At 26.9% G+C, this 16,353-nt stretch overlaps 1 protein-coding gene across 13 annotated transcripts; it reads right to left on the minus strand.

Moving 5' to 3' along the window:
* Nucleotides 1-1,904: 1,904 nt before the first annotated feature.
* LOC124429011 (protein ECT2) lies at nucleotides 1,905-15,629 on the minus strand. 13 transcript variants are annotated; one of them, XR_006943360.1, is made up of 18 exons: nucleotides 14,665-15,625; nucleotides 12,810-13,020; nucleotides 12,528-12,663; nucleotides 12,250-12,459; nucleotides 12,025-12,171; nucleotides 10,546-11,790; nucleotides 9,879-10,013; nucleotides 9,571-9,820; nucleotides 9,070-9,197; nucleotides 8,594-8,990; nucleotides 8,062-8,502; nucleotides 7,816-7,970; nucleotides 7,584-7,669; nucleotides 6,912-7,004; nucleotides 5,806-5,980; nucleotides 4,004-4,122; nucleotides 2,906-2,992; nucleotides 1,905-2,761 (listed from the first exon to the last, which is right to left on the minus strand). XR_006943360.1 is itself a non-coding variant. In XM_046973679.1 (18 exons), exons 2-18 carry the CDS (start codon nucleotides 14,729-14,731, stop codon nucleotides 2,719-2,721), a joined length of 4,038 nt encoding a protein of 1,345 aa, XP_046829635.1. In that variant the 5' UTR covers nucleotides 14,732-14,800; nucleotides 14,929-15,625; the 3' UTR covers nucleotides 1,905-2,718. The 13 variants fall into 13 exon arrangements, 12 of the variants coding, with proteins under 12 accessions (XP_046829635.1, XP_046829639.1, XP_046829634.1 ...); XM_046973679.1 differs by lacking the exon at nucleotides 2,906-2,992 and having other exon boundaries at nucleotides 14,665-14,800; nucleotides 14,929-15,625; XM_046973683.1 differs by lacking the exon at nucleotides 2,906-2,992 and having other exon boundaries at nucleotides 6,966-7,004.
* Between the last annotated feature and the right edge of the window lie 724 nt (nucleotides 15,630-16,353).

Genomic DNA, 16,353 nt, shown 5'->3' on the forward strand with positions numbered 1-16,353 from the left:
ATTATTAAAATACAAGTATTAATGTAATATTTTATTTCTTTTCTAACATGAACAAGCCACTTTTATTTCAAAATTTCAAAGATTTTAATTATGCAAAAATCCATTATACAACCTACGTATTGGCAATTTCAAATATTATTTCCTCGAATACATAATTGTTATGTGTCGTGCGCTAGCGCGCGCGTTGTGTGTATGTAATATATATATATAAATATATATATATATATATATATATATATATATATATATATATATATATATACAACTCTATGGAAACAATTGTTTAAATAGTTTAATATATTCGGAACCTTGTTAATAACATTACATTTAATAAGGTGTATTGAAAAATAGTGAATACTACATTTGAATTCTTCGAAGTGGCTTGTTCATTTCCATAATTTCTTAAACCGGATAAGAATTTTTCTGAAACATTAATTACAAAAATTAATATTTGCTTGGTAAGTATTCGTTCATTTCCATAATTTCTTAAACCGGATAAGAATTTTTCTGAAACACTAGTTACAAAACTTAATATTTGCTTGGTAAGTATTCTTATATATATTTTTTCTTTCTGATACGATATTTGAACAATTAGAATAAAAATATTTAAGATTGATGGAAATGTATAGAATATTATCAAATAATGACTACACACAGAGTAGTATTTTTATATTAGTAGAATATTAATTTGGATGAAAATTAAATGAATATTTCTAATAGTTTTATAAATTCCATTACACATTGTGCACTGATATTTTGAGCATATAACAAAAATCATTACTAGACTTCACTGGCAAGTTCTTGCAAAGGATAAACAAATAATCGTTGCGATATATTTAAAGTTAAATTAAATGTTTAATATTAAACTAGCAAAAGATAATAATTAAGATGGATTCAAATAACAAGATAATGTACAACGAACAAGATAAGATAGACAGTTGCAATATTTTGCGTCGAAAAGAAAAATAGCTAAACACTGTGCTATCTTTAATAATAAACTTATGTAATATACTATAATAACATAAAATAGTGCAATTATACCCTCTGATGTTTTTATCATAAATGACTATAAAACTTTTGAAAGGGACCCTTTAATACATGTACGTACATCATACATCACGACACACATCACATATGTGTATGTATATATATATATATATATATATATATATATATATATATATGTATGTGTATATATATATATACATGGTTTTTAATTTATATAATTCTGGACATCTATATATAATGTAGTAATTGAATTAGTAAAAAGATGCAGAAAAATTATAATATATATAAATATATATATATATATATTTATATATATATTATATATATATATATATATATATATATATATATATATATATATACATGTATCAATGTACATATGTATAGATAAACAATATACAAAAATTCAAGGTTATATATATTCTATCTGCTTTTCAAAAACGTGTTGATTTATGAAACCAATCCAATAATATTTTTCTTTTTAACAAAATTCAATAATTTTTATTGAAATTGTTAAATAATATTAATCTCCAGGAAAATTAATAAAAAATTTAACATTTATTTTCTGCATCTTTATCTAAATTTTATAAAGAAGGAAAATAAGTGAATTTTTGCTGGGGGATTCTACATTTATGTGATATTTTGTTATCAAATCAAAATATATATATTTATATATATGCATATATAAACATATATATCACACACACAGTGTATATATATACATATATATATGTATATATTTTTTAACATGAACATGTATATATATATATATATATATATATATGTTCATATATGTATATATATATATATATATATATATATATATGTATATATGTATATATATATATATATATATATATATATATATATATATATATATATATGTATACATATATTATGCTTCTAATAAAAAATACAATAATTATTGTAATGATATGTTTCGTAGCAGTAATTATCGTATATTCAAAATATTACAATATAGAAAACGTTGACTCTTATTTGTCTTTTAATCCATTGCAATGAGCATAGTATATGTTTTCTTCTGTGGTCCAATATAGATAATTTCGTGCATGTTGTTTATTGTTTCAATATATATATGATAGGCAAAAAAATTATGACAATTATATGCGAATATTAAAATATATATGCATATACAAAATGTAAATATTTAACATTTGCATATACGTAGATGTAACTTATCACTATATGAAATTTTGACTTTTTTTACTTACTCTAAGCAAACAAATTTTGAGGCTGAAATTAGTCAAAGTTACATTGTACGTACTAATCGATTTTAATTATGTCTCAAAAATTGATATCGTGTACAATAAATTTATCTAAATAATTACCTTTTTGTAATATTTGCAACATTAATAGAATCGTAAATATTAAGGGATAAAGAAATATCATTGTAAATGATCAACTTTAGTCATATACTATGTTGTTCCATAAGATTACATATAAATTACTTAAAAAGTCAAGCATATTAAACAATCAGATTTTATCTGATGCATACAATAAAGCAACATATGGCAGAAAAATAAAAGATCAAATTTAGTAATAATGATAATATAAAATATTATTTGCATAAATCATTTTTGTTTTCAATATGTTTCTAAAAGTAATCAACGAGTAATTTCCATTGTAGACTTCACTGATATTGAGAGAAATAAGAGCAAGGAGCAATATGTGATATAGATGATCTGCTTCTCAAAGATCAGACTTGTCCTGTACAACCACTTCTGAACAATTTCTGGTAAAAAAAATTGTAAATATGAAGCAACTTTCATAAACAGATAAACAAATCAGTATCGTTTATATAAATTTTATGTTATAATAATAAATGTTATAGTAAGAAAAAACTAAGGAGAAACTATAAGATAAAAAATGTTTCTACCTTAAATATTTTTCCATGCCTTCATTAAATTTCAGTAATTTCAGTTTAATACAGTATAAATAAATTTGTTTAATTGATCTTCCTTAGCTGTTATGATGTTATAAAAAATACATTAAGAATAGTGAACTATATAGAAAAAATTTAATAAATACTTTATTAAACAGTTAATGCTGTATTATTTTACAAAATATGTTTAGAGAACATTCAATATTAAATGAAACATATAACAAATACACTGAACGGTATGTGTTACGAATCAATAGAAGACAGATATTTATAGACAAGTCTTGTGAAACAAGTTTCAAATACATTTTTTTTGTATATTATAATGTCCATAACAAACTTGCTGGCTAAATTAGTTTTACAGATGTAACTAGTAGATTAGTAACATGAAAAATGCCATAAATAAGGCACTTCGATACCGAAATCGACATAGTAGATGTGACGTAATTAGGCACATTTTTATACCTTATAAGTGGCACGTATTATTATCTTCAATGAATTTACAAAAAAGTACCATTGTAAGTAATTATATTAATTAAATTCATAACGACATAACTCATGACATTTTCGGGCCCCTTCCATCAATCGCAGACTATGTGTAGGCCAAATTCTTAAAATTACACTACAAAGATTTTCTAAAAATATGCGTCATTTTAAGATAAATAATTTTTCTAAACTCATAATAAAAAATATTATAAGTTTCTGTAGAGTCTGGGATTTTAAACTATAATGTAGTGTAAAATGATATACTTTTTCAGAACTGGGTCACACATCCTCCAATTATCAAACCACATTTGCAATTATCTTATTTCATTATACATTTATTATGTATATGTATATATATATATATATATATATATATATATATATATATACATATGAATGTACCTATATATATATATATATATATATATGCGCAATATTTGGGTGCGATAAAATAGATTTGCAAATGTTGTCTGTAAGCACAATGGCAAAGATATTAAAAAAGAAAAGAAAACAACATTCAAGCAATTAGACCACAGAAAAGCGGACCGAATACATTGAGCAATGGTAGCAGAAAAGAGAATGCATGAATCCTTGTATATTGATTACAACCTTCGAAGTGAAGCCATACTGAGGGAGCTGCATTTGGCCTTTCGAGTCGGTTGAACCGACATGGGTGCCACTAGAACATCGTCTCTAGTGGGCGAGTCTGAACCACCATTACCCAGTTCCTGGAAAGATACACGAAGAAGTTTTTCTTTATCGCATTATGTTAAGTCTGGAAGGAAAAACCTTTAAAAGCAAATTAAAATATATTTCTTAGGCAAACATGCATTGAACATACTTAAAAAATTTGCTATTTCAAAAGAAAAATGAAAAAAGTATTATAGACTGAGGGAAATATATAAAAAAAAAATTCACACAATTCTATGCACCACACTTTCACAAATACAAGCTTGATCTTATCATGATTAAAATTAAGTATTGCTAGTAACATTGATAATTAATGTTTATAATAATAAATCGAGTATACATATTGAATCTAAATAAAATTAATATAAGGAAGTAATACTTATATATACAATAATATCTTAAACATCAATATATATTCTTAAACAAGTAATCATTTCTAACACAACAATTAAACTTCTATATTGATATATATCTGGGATTCGCAAAGAAAATATATCTGCGCTGATAACTTTCATTAGTGAACGTATATTTAACAAAAATAGAAAAAAAAAATAATCAAGAAAAACAAAAATAGATCAATTACATATGTAAAAAAAAATAGATCAATTATATGAAACCTTTTTTTAAGACAACCTTAACAAAAACAAAAAAAAATCAAATAAAGAAAAACAATAGAGAGAAAAAAAAGAAATTAAACTGTTTAACATTTGGTTGAATAATAAGAAAAAGAAAAATTTGCCATAAGTCGTATTTTACAAGGAGAAGACATGCTTGTAGAAACTATATCAATAAACAAAAAATTTATATCGTTTGAAAGATATGTCTAACTATTTATAATAAATGAATAATGGAAGCAATAGCCATCATCTTATCAATTTAAATTGTGACGCGAAGCGTTTTGATCCAGTCGAAACACCCCGAGACATCACATTCCTAGAAACAACATGTTTGTTTTTCAAAGAAAGCATTTAAAAGATTTTTCCCCTCTCTACTCCCTTTCACGAGAGAAGATATTCAATTATGTAAATAGTGAATCATTTAATAAGATTATAAATTTGAATTTATTTAATATATTATACTTACATGATATATATATGATAAATTCATCCCTTGGTTTTGTACAAGCATGAACATATAAACTTTCAGTAATATTAAATAATAATTTCAATAAAGATGATACATGAATAATTAATAAACTCCATTTATATTCGATCGAACAAAGAACGTAAAAATAAAGGCATAAAATAAAGCATTACATTAAATTATCAGTTAAATTAAATTTAGAAAAAACGGAACTATTAGAAACATCTGTTATTGTCATTTTAAGTAGTATATGTACATCGTACTGAAAAACTTGGTTTTGTCTTTTTTCTTTCTTTTTTTTTTTTTTTTTTTTTTTTTCTAAATAAAAAATTAATCTATGTATATATATATGAGAGTAATATTATATTATTATAACATAGATATATATACAACGTTATAATTAATAAGAAGTTTTAAAAGTTATCATGCAATGAATTGTAATTTTCATTTGTTAAGAAAAAAGAAAATTATATTTAAGTATGTATGAAATGCATGCTTCAAAAAAAAAAAAAGAAAAGCATAAGAAGAATAAAAATCTCCTGTCGTGAAATGAAGATGAGCAAGAGAAATACAAGAAAGCAAGAATAATTAAAAAAGAATATATATATATATATACAATAAAAAACATATCAACTAACGTTAATATTGTTGCAACTAGCAAGTCTCATCTGGGCAAGTTGCTGGCTCGCTGGAGTGAGACTATTTGTTGATCCAAAAGGTGACATCATTGTAGACATAGCTCTCTTTAGTTTACTAGGAGTTTTGTTAAAACTAAACGCTCTACCGACTTTCCTCCTTGTACGAGATGCAAACCTGAGAAAAAATATGCTGTGTAAATGTGCTAAATGTATAAAAACGTATATAAGTTATGCAACACTGAAACTTTTCTTCCTCTACACAATAATTATTTCAAAAGATTTATAGTATTGTAATATATGAAAATGTAATGTTTATTGAAGATCTTACGTAATTGTTTAAACTACAAGAATGATAGAATATTATAAACAATATATTATTTCTAATATTGTTTAATAATAAATATTAAGAGGAAGCAAAGTTTTCAACAAACAAGGAGATAATGGCGGTAAAATACAAACTGAAAGGAACCCCAAAAATATGAAATATACCAGTTCAAGTGTAACCACATCGAGTGCAGTTACTACACTACGATCTATGTAATATTGAAATTTTTCATGCAAAGCCAAACAATGATTCATTTACCAATATAATATTTCAATATATCTAATTCATGCCAAATGATAATATAATACAACAATACAAAATTAATTCATGAATATGAAAAATATGTTTACTAACACAATAAATAAAAAATTTTCAAACGCAAGAAAATAGAGAAAATAGATTCCTCTATATAACAAAAAGGGTTAGTCTTCAACCTTTTTATGTACAAATATATAAAAAACTTAATTATTGAAAGAAAAAATGAAAACACAAGACATAATAAATATTAAATAATAATTTACAACTAAAACATGTACAAAAGTAATAAAATTTTGTCAATACTGCAGACGTTTATGCTTGAACTGGTTGAATTGATCTATGAGAATTGAGATTTTTTCCTCTTTTTTTCTTTTTTTTCATATCTTTTTCTTTTTTTTCTTTTTTCTTTTTTTTTTTTTTGTATTTCTGACTTCAAAGCATGAGAATGATGGACTCTAAAAAGCAAGGGTTTAAGGACCAAAAGCAAGTAAAAAAATGTAATCAGCCTGGTGCGAAAACTGACGGTAGTGGGACATGTAACGTAGTTTCACACATGCTATTGAGTAGGAACACATACGGGTCCATATACTCCAGGTAAAAATTATGAAATAGGCTCCTGCAACCAAACCAGTCGTCGCCCCATTATTTTTTTTTTCATTAACATGCAATACAGGAAAAGTTGAACTACTCTTTTTATATTTCAAACAATTCTTCATCGTAAATATGTTTTACTTTTATTTTTACTTCTTCAAAAAAATATGATCAGAAAAATGCATAATAAACAGATCTTTCTTAACGAGTTAATCGATTTCAACATTTCCTTTAAGATTGTATAAAATTTCATAATAGTATTTATCCCGCCTTATTTATCATATATATAAAATCTACATAAATAATTGATAGTAAAACTAGACTAAACTAAATCTACAAAACTGTAAGCACATGATAACAGTGTAAGGAAACAGTGTAACTTTGTCCTAAGAACAAAAATCATAAGTAACAGAGATATTTAGGTGTTTTGATTTAAATACACTATCTTGTACATATATATTATAAATACAATACTCATTGATTAAATAATGGCATGAATTGAAAAATGTGCTAACAGTTATGAGAGGAAACTATCATCTTGACCACACACAAGATGAAGAACTGTAAAACTACAATATATTTTTAAAGAAATACGTGTACTTACTTAAATGCTTTACTTAATGTTCCTAACGCTACATCACTAGTATCAATTTCCAGCTGATGTGAATCAAGACTTATCAGGAACGTATCCTAAAAAGTAAAGAAAAAAGAGATTCTTATTATTATGTATTATTTTATTAATAATTCTAAGTAATATTATTTTGTGTGTAAAATATTCATTAACAATGAACTCCTACACAAATATTTTATTAAAATATATATATATATAAACATACCGCATCAGCCTTGCAAACTGTATTAGCCATCTGTCTGCACAAAGTACGTAAATAGTTTGTTTTGTTTACATCTTCATCAATAATTGTAAACGAAAATAATTTTTCCTTTAACTCCTGGTTACTTCTTACCATAAGTGCAAATACTTTCTGACATTCTGTCAGAGATCAATAATATTAAGTTATATATGTATGGTACTATTACTTTGGTAAATATATATATATCGTTGAAAGTAACTTTATACCTACCTTCAGTTTCTCGAATATCCACAACCTTTCTAATAGTACTAAGGGATAACATTTTTATATGCTTATATGGCTTTCCTTGGCTTAATTTTGCAGAATGTAATCCATTTGCAGTATTAGGACTTTTTAATGAGTTGAACGCTTTTGATCTTTTCTTACAAATTTCTAGAATATCCGTAAAGAGAAATAGAACCAAATGATCGCCACGACCACTTAGACCTTCACTGAGTTCCATTACGTCGCATTTTCCAATAAAAGATCTATGCGAGGATACTAAATGTGGTGGGCAATTGTCAATTTCGTTAAAGATATCAAACATTGCCAATTGGCCTTCTGTTTTTCGTTTATCCTCGTTAATATAAGTCATAACTTCTTTAATACTGCTAATTGATAACTCCAACGCACTATAATCCGGATTACTTTTACTTGTGTGCTTAAGGATATCTATGAAATTTATTTTTAAGAAACATATGAATCATTCTATAATCAATACATTACATAAAGATTCTATTATATTTTTATTTACTTTGCTTACCATTTAATAATAAACTAATACTGGGTAACCTCTGTACTGGCTTTATTAAGAGCTCTTTCAAACTTTGCCTGCCACACTCAGGTTTAGTCTGGCAGATCTTCAAAAAAGCATGAAAACGTGGCTTGTTTTGATCACATTGGTCTAGCATTTCCTTTGTATTTTCGAAGAAATTGACGTACGGAGGATATGCCTTGACTAGGTCAGGTGCAAACTTCAGAAATATATTACCTATACTAACATCTTCTGTCCAATAAGTAGCGCTATAACGTAGCTCTTCTAACATCTTCTTATGGACCTCATAAATTGGTGGAAAGTTACCAAAAATAATTTTAACTTCTGTACTATTCACTAATTCACCACTACTTTCTATAAGGTCCTCCAATGGTGATTTAAATAACTATATAAAAAGAAAACTTTTTATATAAATACGTAATGTGTTTCATTGTTATAATTAAATTTATAGATTATTTGCTTACCGTCATAATTGTGCTCAAAATACCAACATAATTAGATTCTGTCTGCACTAATTCAAGAAAAACTTGATGACGTGGGGATCGATTTTTCCTACTACTCTCTGCATTAACAGCTTCTACCTCTGGAATATCTGTCAGTTATTAATAAAGTAATTCATTGAACTCTTCCCCTCTCACATGGTTCATATAATAATAAAATGAAAAAGTATTGTTATATATAACATGTTACAATGTTATTGATTTTATTCTAATTTTCTACTTTTGATAATATTAGTAGACAAATACTGTGATATGAAAATATGCAAAGTCATTGATTTGATTATATAAGTTAAATGAACCATAAGTAAAGGGAAGAAACAATTTGTTTAATTATCAAATTAAAATTCATGCAAATATGTAATTAAATTATATATTTAAATTTTATAATAAAAAAAATAAGAAATATTAGTAAATTATTAATTTAATTAGAGTATGATTAGCCCAATAAAATTATAAATTACTCACCATCGAGCAATTGTTTATCAGGACTCGCTGTGCAATCAAGAAAACTACCACTCACACTTAGATGCCCAGCATCACTGACGCTAGATCGTCTTTTGTGCACAGCTGGCGAGTCTGTTCCATTTTGAACCAAACTAGATAGAGTTTCAGCAAGACGTTTACGTTTTCGTCTTGTGGATGCTGTACTTGGTGTAGCTGTCTGCTGACTATCTCGTCTGACTGATGCAGTTGGTGATAGCACTGATTCTAGATACTAAATGTAAAATAAACTATTAAAAACAAACGCTGTATACTGATCCAGTTTTACTTACATTCTCAAATAAATAGTCTTTTTCGTCAGCTGCTCCTTCATCCTGAACAGATGTCCAAAACCATTCCGCTTTTACAACGTGAGCTTTTACAGACGCTAAATCAGGCAGTGTATTTACATTTGATTCATCCACAACCTATAACAAATTACAATAACTAATATTTTCATTTATATTTTAACATATATGTAATTTAATACTTATAACATATATGTCTTATATATAACTTTATATTATTGTTAATTTACATGCTTCAGACATACACAGACAAAAAAATTACTGATTAGTGTTATAATATACGTATATTATAATTTTATATTTTTAAATATTAGATGTTTCATTTAGAAGACTAATAATTATTTAATATTCCATATGTGGAAAATACATATTTTACACACACACACACACGCACGCACGCACATATATATATAATAGATTATGGATAAACTGTTTATAAGATAGAAATATGTATTAGAAACTACCTATATCTTCTACATAAAGAAACTATTGTATTTACGTGATATTATGTAATATTAATTAGAGAGTTTGAATTTTTATATATGAATATTCGATTATCATAAACTTACAACATTTAACCAATTCACCCATGACTTCTACAATCTATACAAGTTAAATAACTTGGAATACTTTGTAATAAAAACAAAAGTACCACAAGTAATGATTCGTCCTCCTGTTTCTTCGTCTTTGCATCTTTCAGTATAGAAGACTTGAAAGGATAGTTTGAAATTTTTCCTTGTTGTTCAAAGTCACTTGTTGGTATATGTTTAGACTGTGATAATTTTGCTATCTTTGCGGGAATAATAGGAGAGCTAGGTAATGGTGTATACTTCTGTCTAGGTTGACTCTGTTCTATAGTCGAATTTAACACATATTTTCTTAACATTGGAGAAAAGTTTAAATCACGAAATTTCGAAAATATTGTTGGACTTTTTTTCGGCGAATAAAAACATTTTTTATTCTTTTTGTTAGAAATAAGTGAATCATATAAAAGAGAATCATTAAGATCGGAATCATGTTGCCTAAAAAGATTAGGATAAGAACAAATTTTTCTAAAATGTGATCTATTTGAAGATGTCCCTTTATAAATTGTATTGCAAGACTTAGACTTTGTCCAGTTTCTGTACCGTCTTTTTTTTACCTTCTTATTTAAAATTGTAGAATGATCAAACTGAGTTGATTGATAAGGTTCTACTTCTTCGATAACTTCAGGTACACATACGAGTAACTTTGTTTTATTCTTGTTTAATGTAGAAGATTTAAAATATACTGATTTGTTCTCCAAATTTTTAAAATTTTCTTTTATCGTATTTTGGTTTGCAGACAATTCTGTTTTAAAAATGACATCCTCTGTATTGGGATCACATGCTATTTTATATATTACTGGCAAACTAAAAGAACGTATCTTTTTAAAGGTATGTGAACTTGTAGTTATCTCCAGACCATCTTTACTAGATACAGACATATCAATACCTGAATCAGTTTGCATTGATGAAAAAGACTCAGAAGAGATAGTGTCAGATTGAGAAGACAAAGTTTGAGTATCAGAAAAATTATCATCCATACAAATATCTGAATCTTGATTAATATTTTCTGAAATATAGTTTTCTTTCATATCAAAGTATTTACGTGTAGAAGAAAGATTAGATGAAGGTATCCATCTGTTATAATATTTACTTTCAGATTGAATAATATTCTTGTTATTTAGTATATAATATGCAGAGTCAATTGGCATAATGTTAGGGATAGCATTAATATATGGATTATAAAAAATAAAGGAAAATGGACTAAAGTCTGTTGGATATGAAGAAGTGACATTAGATGAATTTGTTTTATATAGTAATCCGTTATTTTCAGTGTTGGATTTCTTGTTTTGCTGACTGCCTAAATCTGTTACCTATAGGATATAGTGTATTTTTTATGTAATAATGTTGTAAGTCTTTCATTAGTATAGTTTATTAATAAATTGATTATATATATGATCTCTGATATATTTAATGAAACATATGATTTTAAATGATTGGCTCTTGTTATTGCACTCTTATTTAGTATAGCTTTTGTTTAATTAATTCCTATCTTTCTAAGTATATTAGAAGCTTATAAAATTATAAAATTTATTCCATAAACTTACTACGTGAGTACAATTAGGGTCGTCAATTTCTGTTGCCTCGCCACCTTGTTGTTGTAACACTTCACACATATGCTTCTTTTCTTCTTCAGGAAAACCAAAGAAACACACTCTTGCACCAAAAAATGGTTTTAGTTTATGAGCTGTTATCTATATGTAAACAATAAATGATGATTATTCTATATCATATAATAAAAATATTATATGCATTTATTATATGAAATTTACCAATTCTTCATTATTTCCATAACTGGAAACGTCATCTCTAGTACTCCAGAGAGTAGTCACCCAACTCATTGACATAATAGGTACTCTAAATATAACAGCATATCTATACTTATCACCACCACAACAATTAGCAATAAGATGCGTCACTTTTGTACCCATTTCTTTTCGGATACTACCACCCATATTATGTATCATGTTGATGAGTCTCGTCTATAGAATATAAATATTATTATATTTACAATGTAAATATAAATTGAGATTAGATATATAAAACTCACCAACTCATCTTTTTTTCTAAATCCTGTGAAAACAACAACCGATCCGACCATGGCTTGTGTGTACATTGGTCTTTTAATACTAGGTAATGAGTCCTTCTTTTCTGCCAACTGCAAAAGTGCTGTTGGTCCCAATATCCTAAAAATATATTTCATTAAAATACTTTTTTTACTTTAAACATATTTCAAGAGGAAAAAATATATATTATTTTCGAGTGATTACATAAATTGATAATAATCATACAAATGTATAAGAAAGATTAAATATATGATAAATACTTGTACCTATGGGCACTTTTATGAAGAGCATCATATTCAGGTCCCTCAAATTCTTTGAGTATAAAATAAGTGCAATATGCAGTATCTTCTATATATTCCACGCCTGTTTCCGATTTCAATACTGGAACACTAAATTGTTGCGCAGCAGCGCCCAGAGCAGGATCATCACCAGCAGTACCGACCAAACATATTCTCTTCTTACGTGGTATCACTAGAGCTATAGAAAACAAAACAAAAAATTTATTTATCTTTATCTATCAATTTGAAAAAATAAAAAAGAAACGATCTACATTGAATAGAAATATATACAAGCATTTTGGAATTTGAAAGTTCAAAAAAGGGCTGAGATTTCGAAATATGACACAATTTTTATGAAATGATTCATAAAATATAATAACTATATTACATTAGTTACTATGTAACATTACTATGGAAAGCGATATATATTTTTTCAGGGATAATTCTCAAAAACATCTTAAGATGTTAGATTAATTTTATTCTATATTTAATTAACAAATTTAACAAATTAACTATATTTAAAAACAAAGATAAAGAATTTGATGTAATAGAAATATAGAATTAGAACAATTATTTTGTAATATCACACTTATTATAACAATATAATCCTTAACCATAAACTCATGAAAGGATTTTAAGTATTCTCTATTATAGAAAATCTATTATTCTTTGCTTAATCTCCTCATACAATGGGTCAAACCATTAAATAACTTTATGATTCATTCAAGGATTATAATATCGGTACATTTTGTGACACGTTAACATGTCAGAATTAGGTATAAAGGACAAGGTAATAAAACTATATTGTCCTCTGTACCTTTTTCAAAATTTTGTATACAAAGACAAATTTGTACATTTTAACAAAGTATACAAACGAACAAACAAACAAACAAAATATTTATTAAGAAGTATATGTTTTAATTAATTCTTATCATTAATATTAATATAAAAAAATAAATAAAAAAAGTGATGCATAATAGCAAAATAAATAAATTTAAATATTTCCTTGATACTTTAACTAAATTAACAAAAAAGATAATAACAAAAACAATAACAATAACAACAATGATAATAATAATAATTATTATTATTATTATTATTAATAATTATTAATAATTATTATTATTATTATTATTAATAATTATTAATAATAATTATTATTATTATAATGTAATTATAATTATTATTATAATATATTACATTTTTCTTTTTTCTTTTTTCTTTCTTATCCTCTGAACGTAAGTTAAAAACGTGTAAATAATAATCGGTAAGAGTTTATAAATAAGATAGGAACGAAGATAAGCCAATATTGTTGGAGGGATGAGTAAATACATACATCGACCCATTCGATAGAAGAAACATATAAGGATATATTCATCAGTAAGAAAATCGTTCGACTCTGACGTAATTTTGGAGAATAAGTCAAGGCCAAAGTAGGGAGTAGCAAAATCGTGAAATATTTGATCGGTTGGTTGCTCGCTAATCCTCTAAACATAAGTCATCTAATGTTCAGATCTCTAAGAAAAAGTATCTATGCTCGCGTATCTTTCACGGAAGAAAGGAGATGACAGATACAAGACGCGAGCGAGAGCAAGAAAGATAGAGAGAGAGAGAGAAAAAGAGAGAGAAACACACATACAGACGAACACACTTATGTACGAAGAAAATAGAGATACGGAGGATCAAGTGAGTGAGTGAGGTAGGGTTAGTTCATACAGGTGCTTGCATATTTGCAAAATGAAAATGGACTCGCGTGTTCATCATTAAAATGATAGAAACGAAGGTTATTTTGGTAGAAAACATTCATTTGAAAATACATGCTCCGAAATTCGTTGAAACTTACTCTCACTTCTAACGGCCTCCTCACTATTTATATCACTGATACTGCTGTGAACGCTTTGCTCTTCCATTTTGGCCGTTTATTAACGCATCGGTTCGTTCGTAGGTTCCTCTTTGTACATAAGGGAAAAGAGCTTTACCTGTGTGATGAGAATTTTAACGAAAAAAAAAAAAAAAAAAAAAAAAAAAAAACAAATAAAAAAAGAAAGAAAAATAATTCTTGGGCACAAAACTCCAAGCGACACTTTCTTCTCTCTATGTTCTCTACCTCTTTCTCTATCGCACGCAACACGAATTATTTAAAATCCATTGTGATTACGGCACGAGTGCCGTCCGCACTGCTTTTCCACCGATTTCAACCTCAAAGTCATGGAATCGCGCACTCGATCCTATTTACCAGCAGCGCTCAGACGATTTATCTCCGTCTTTTTCTTTCTTTCTCTCTATATATCTATATTCCTTTCTCTCTCTCTCTATCTCTTTATCTCTCTCTCTCTCTCTCTCTCTCTCTTAATATACACTCTTAAGTACTCTTTCTTTCTTTATCTCACTCTAACTTATATGTTCCTTATCTTTCCGTTTGTCGTTTAACGTTCACTATACTTTTCGCTGTATGTGCTAAAGTTCGATCTTGCTTCTCTCACTCTCTCACTCACTCTTTCACTCACTCTTTCACTCACTCACTCACTCTTTCACTCACTCACTCACTCTTTCTCTCTCTTTCTTTCTCTCTCCCTTTCTCACATTGTCACACACGCGTAGCAATTGATAAAAGCACAATTCACTTTCAACCAATCAGATCATATCTTTCACAGCGCGATATAAATATGAAAGAATAAAACGTTGATCCGATCTGATATTTGATTCGACGATTACGTTCGATTGAAAATACGATATATATATATATATATTTTTTTTTTTTCTCTTTCTCTCTCTCTAACGACGTATCATCTCATGTTTATAGGTGTTAGAGATATCACGTGAGTTTTTCATTTTTTGTTTCGCGATACGTGAAACGATTGAAAATAAGAATGAAGGACAATGGTTGGTACTGCGTGACTAGCGTCGAACGTTACCCGCCTTTCTTTTGGTCAAAGATCTAAAGTGAAGTTGGTCACGTGTCAAAAACAATTGATGCCAGCGTGTTTTTTGTTTTAAGGATCTAAGCTTTTCTTTTTATTTTTTTTTTATGTTTTATTTAATTTATTTTACGTTTATTTTATCATATATATATATACACATACGAAAGTAACATTTGTTATTATTATGTTTATAATTGTCGTGATAAAATTGGGTTTGAATGATCTTTATGGGTTTAGTGTAGTCGCCATATGACTCCACGGTGTTAATGTCTACGCAAATTTAACTATGGTAGAATGTAATGTTATTACACGATTTTTCTTCTTTTTTTTTTACGTAAGTATAGTGAAACCCGTAATTATTATTGTGATATTTTTTAATTTTACGTACGAGTTAATATTTCTTGAAAAATTTGATTTGTATGAATTTCATTTTTGAAATTCGCGCGGAATATTGAATTAATGGCGGGCTCATTGACTAAAGAACGAATATGAAATCGTTTCAAAATTTCTTTTTTCTTACCTACATAGCATTAGTATCTATGTAATTTTATTTATTAACAAATAATTATGATGTCATTGATTGTTCTTCGATGTAGGTGTAGTGAAATGTG

The sequence above is a fragment of the Vespa crabro genome, chromosome 14, assembly GCF_910589235.1.
Source record: "Vespa crabro chromosome 14, iyVesCrab1.2, whole genome shotgun sequence".
NCBI lineage: Eukaryota > Metazoa > Arthropoda > Insecta > Hymenoptera > Vespidae > Vespa > Vespa crabro.

Coding starts and splice junctions, on each gene's coding strand:
- LOC124429011 (XM_046973679.1), bottom strand. CDS start 14,731: ATGGAAGAGCAAAGCGTTCACAGCAGTATCAGTGATATAAATAGTGAG. Junction 8,991..9,069: donor TTTTGAGCACAATTATGACG/GTAAGCAAATAA, acceptor CTTTTTATATAG/TTATTTAAATCACCATTGGA. Junction 8,503..8,593: donor TATTAGTTTATTATTAAATG/GTAAGCAAAGTA, acceptor TAAATTTCATAG/ATATCCTTAAGCACACAAGT.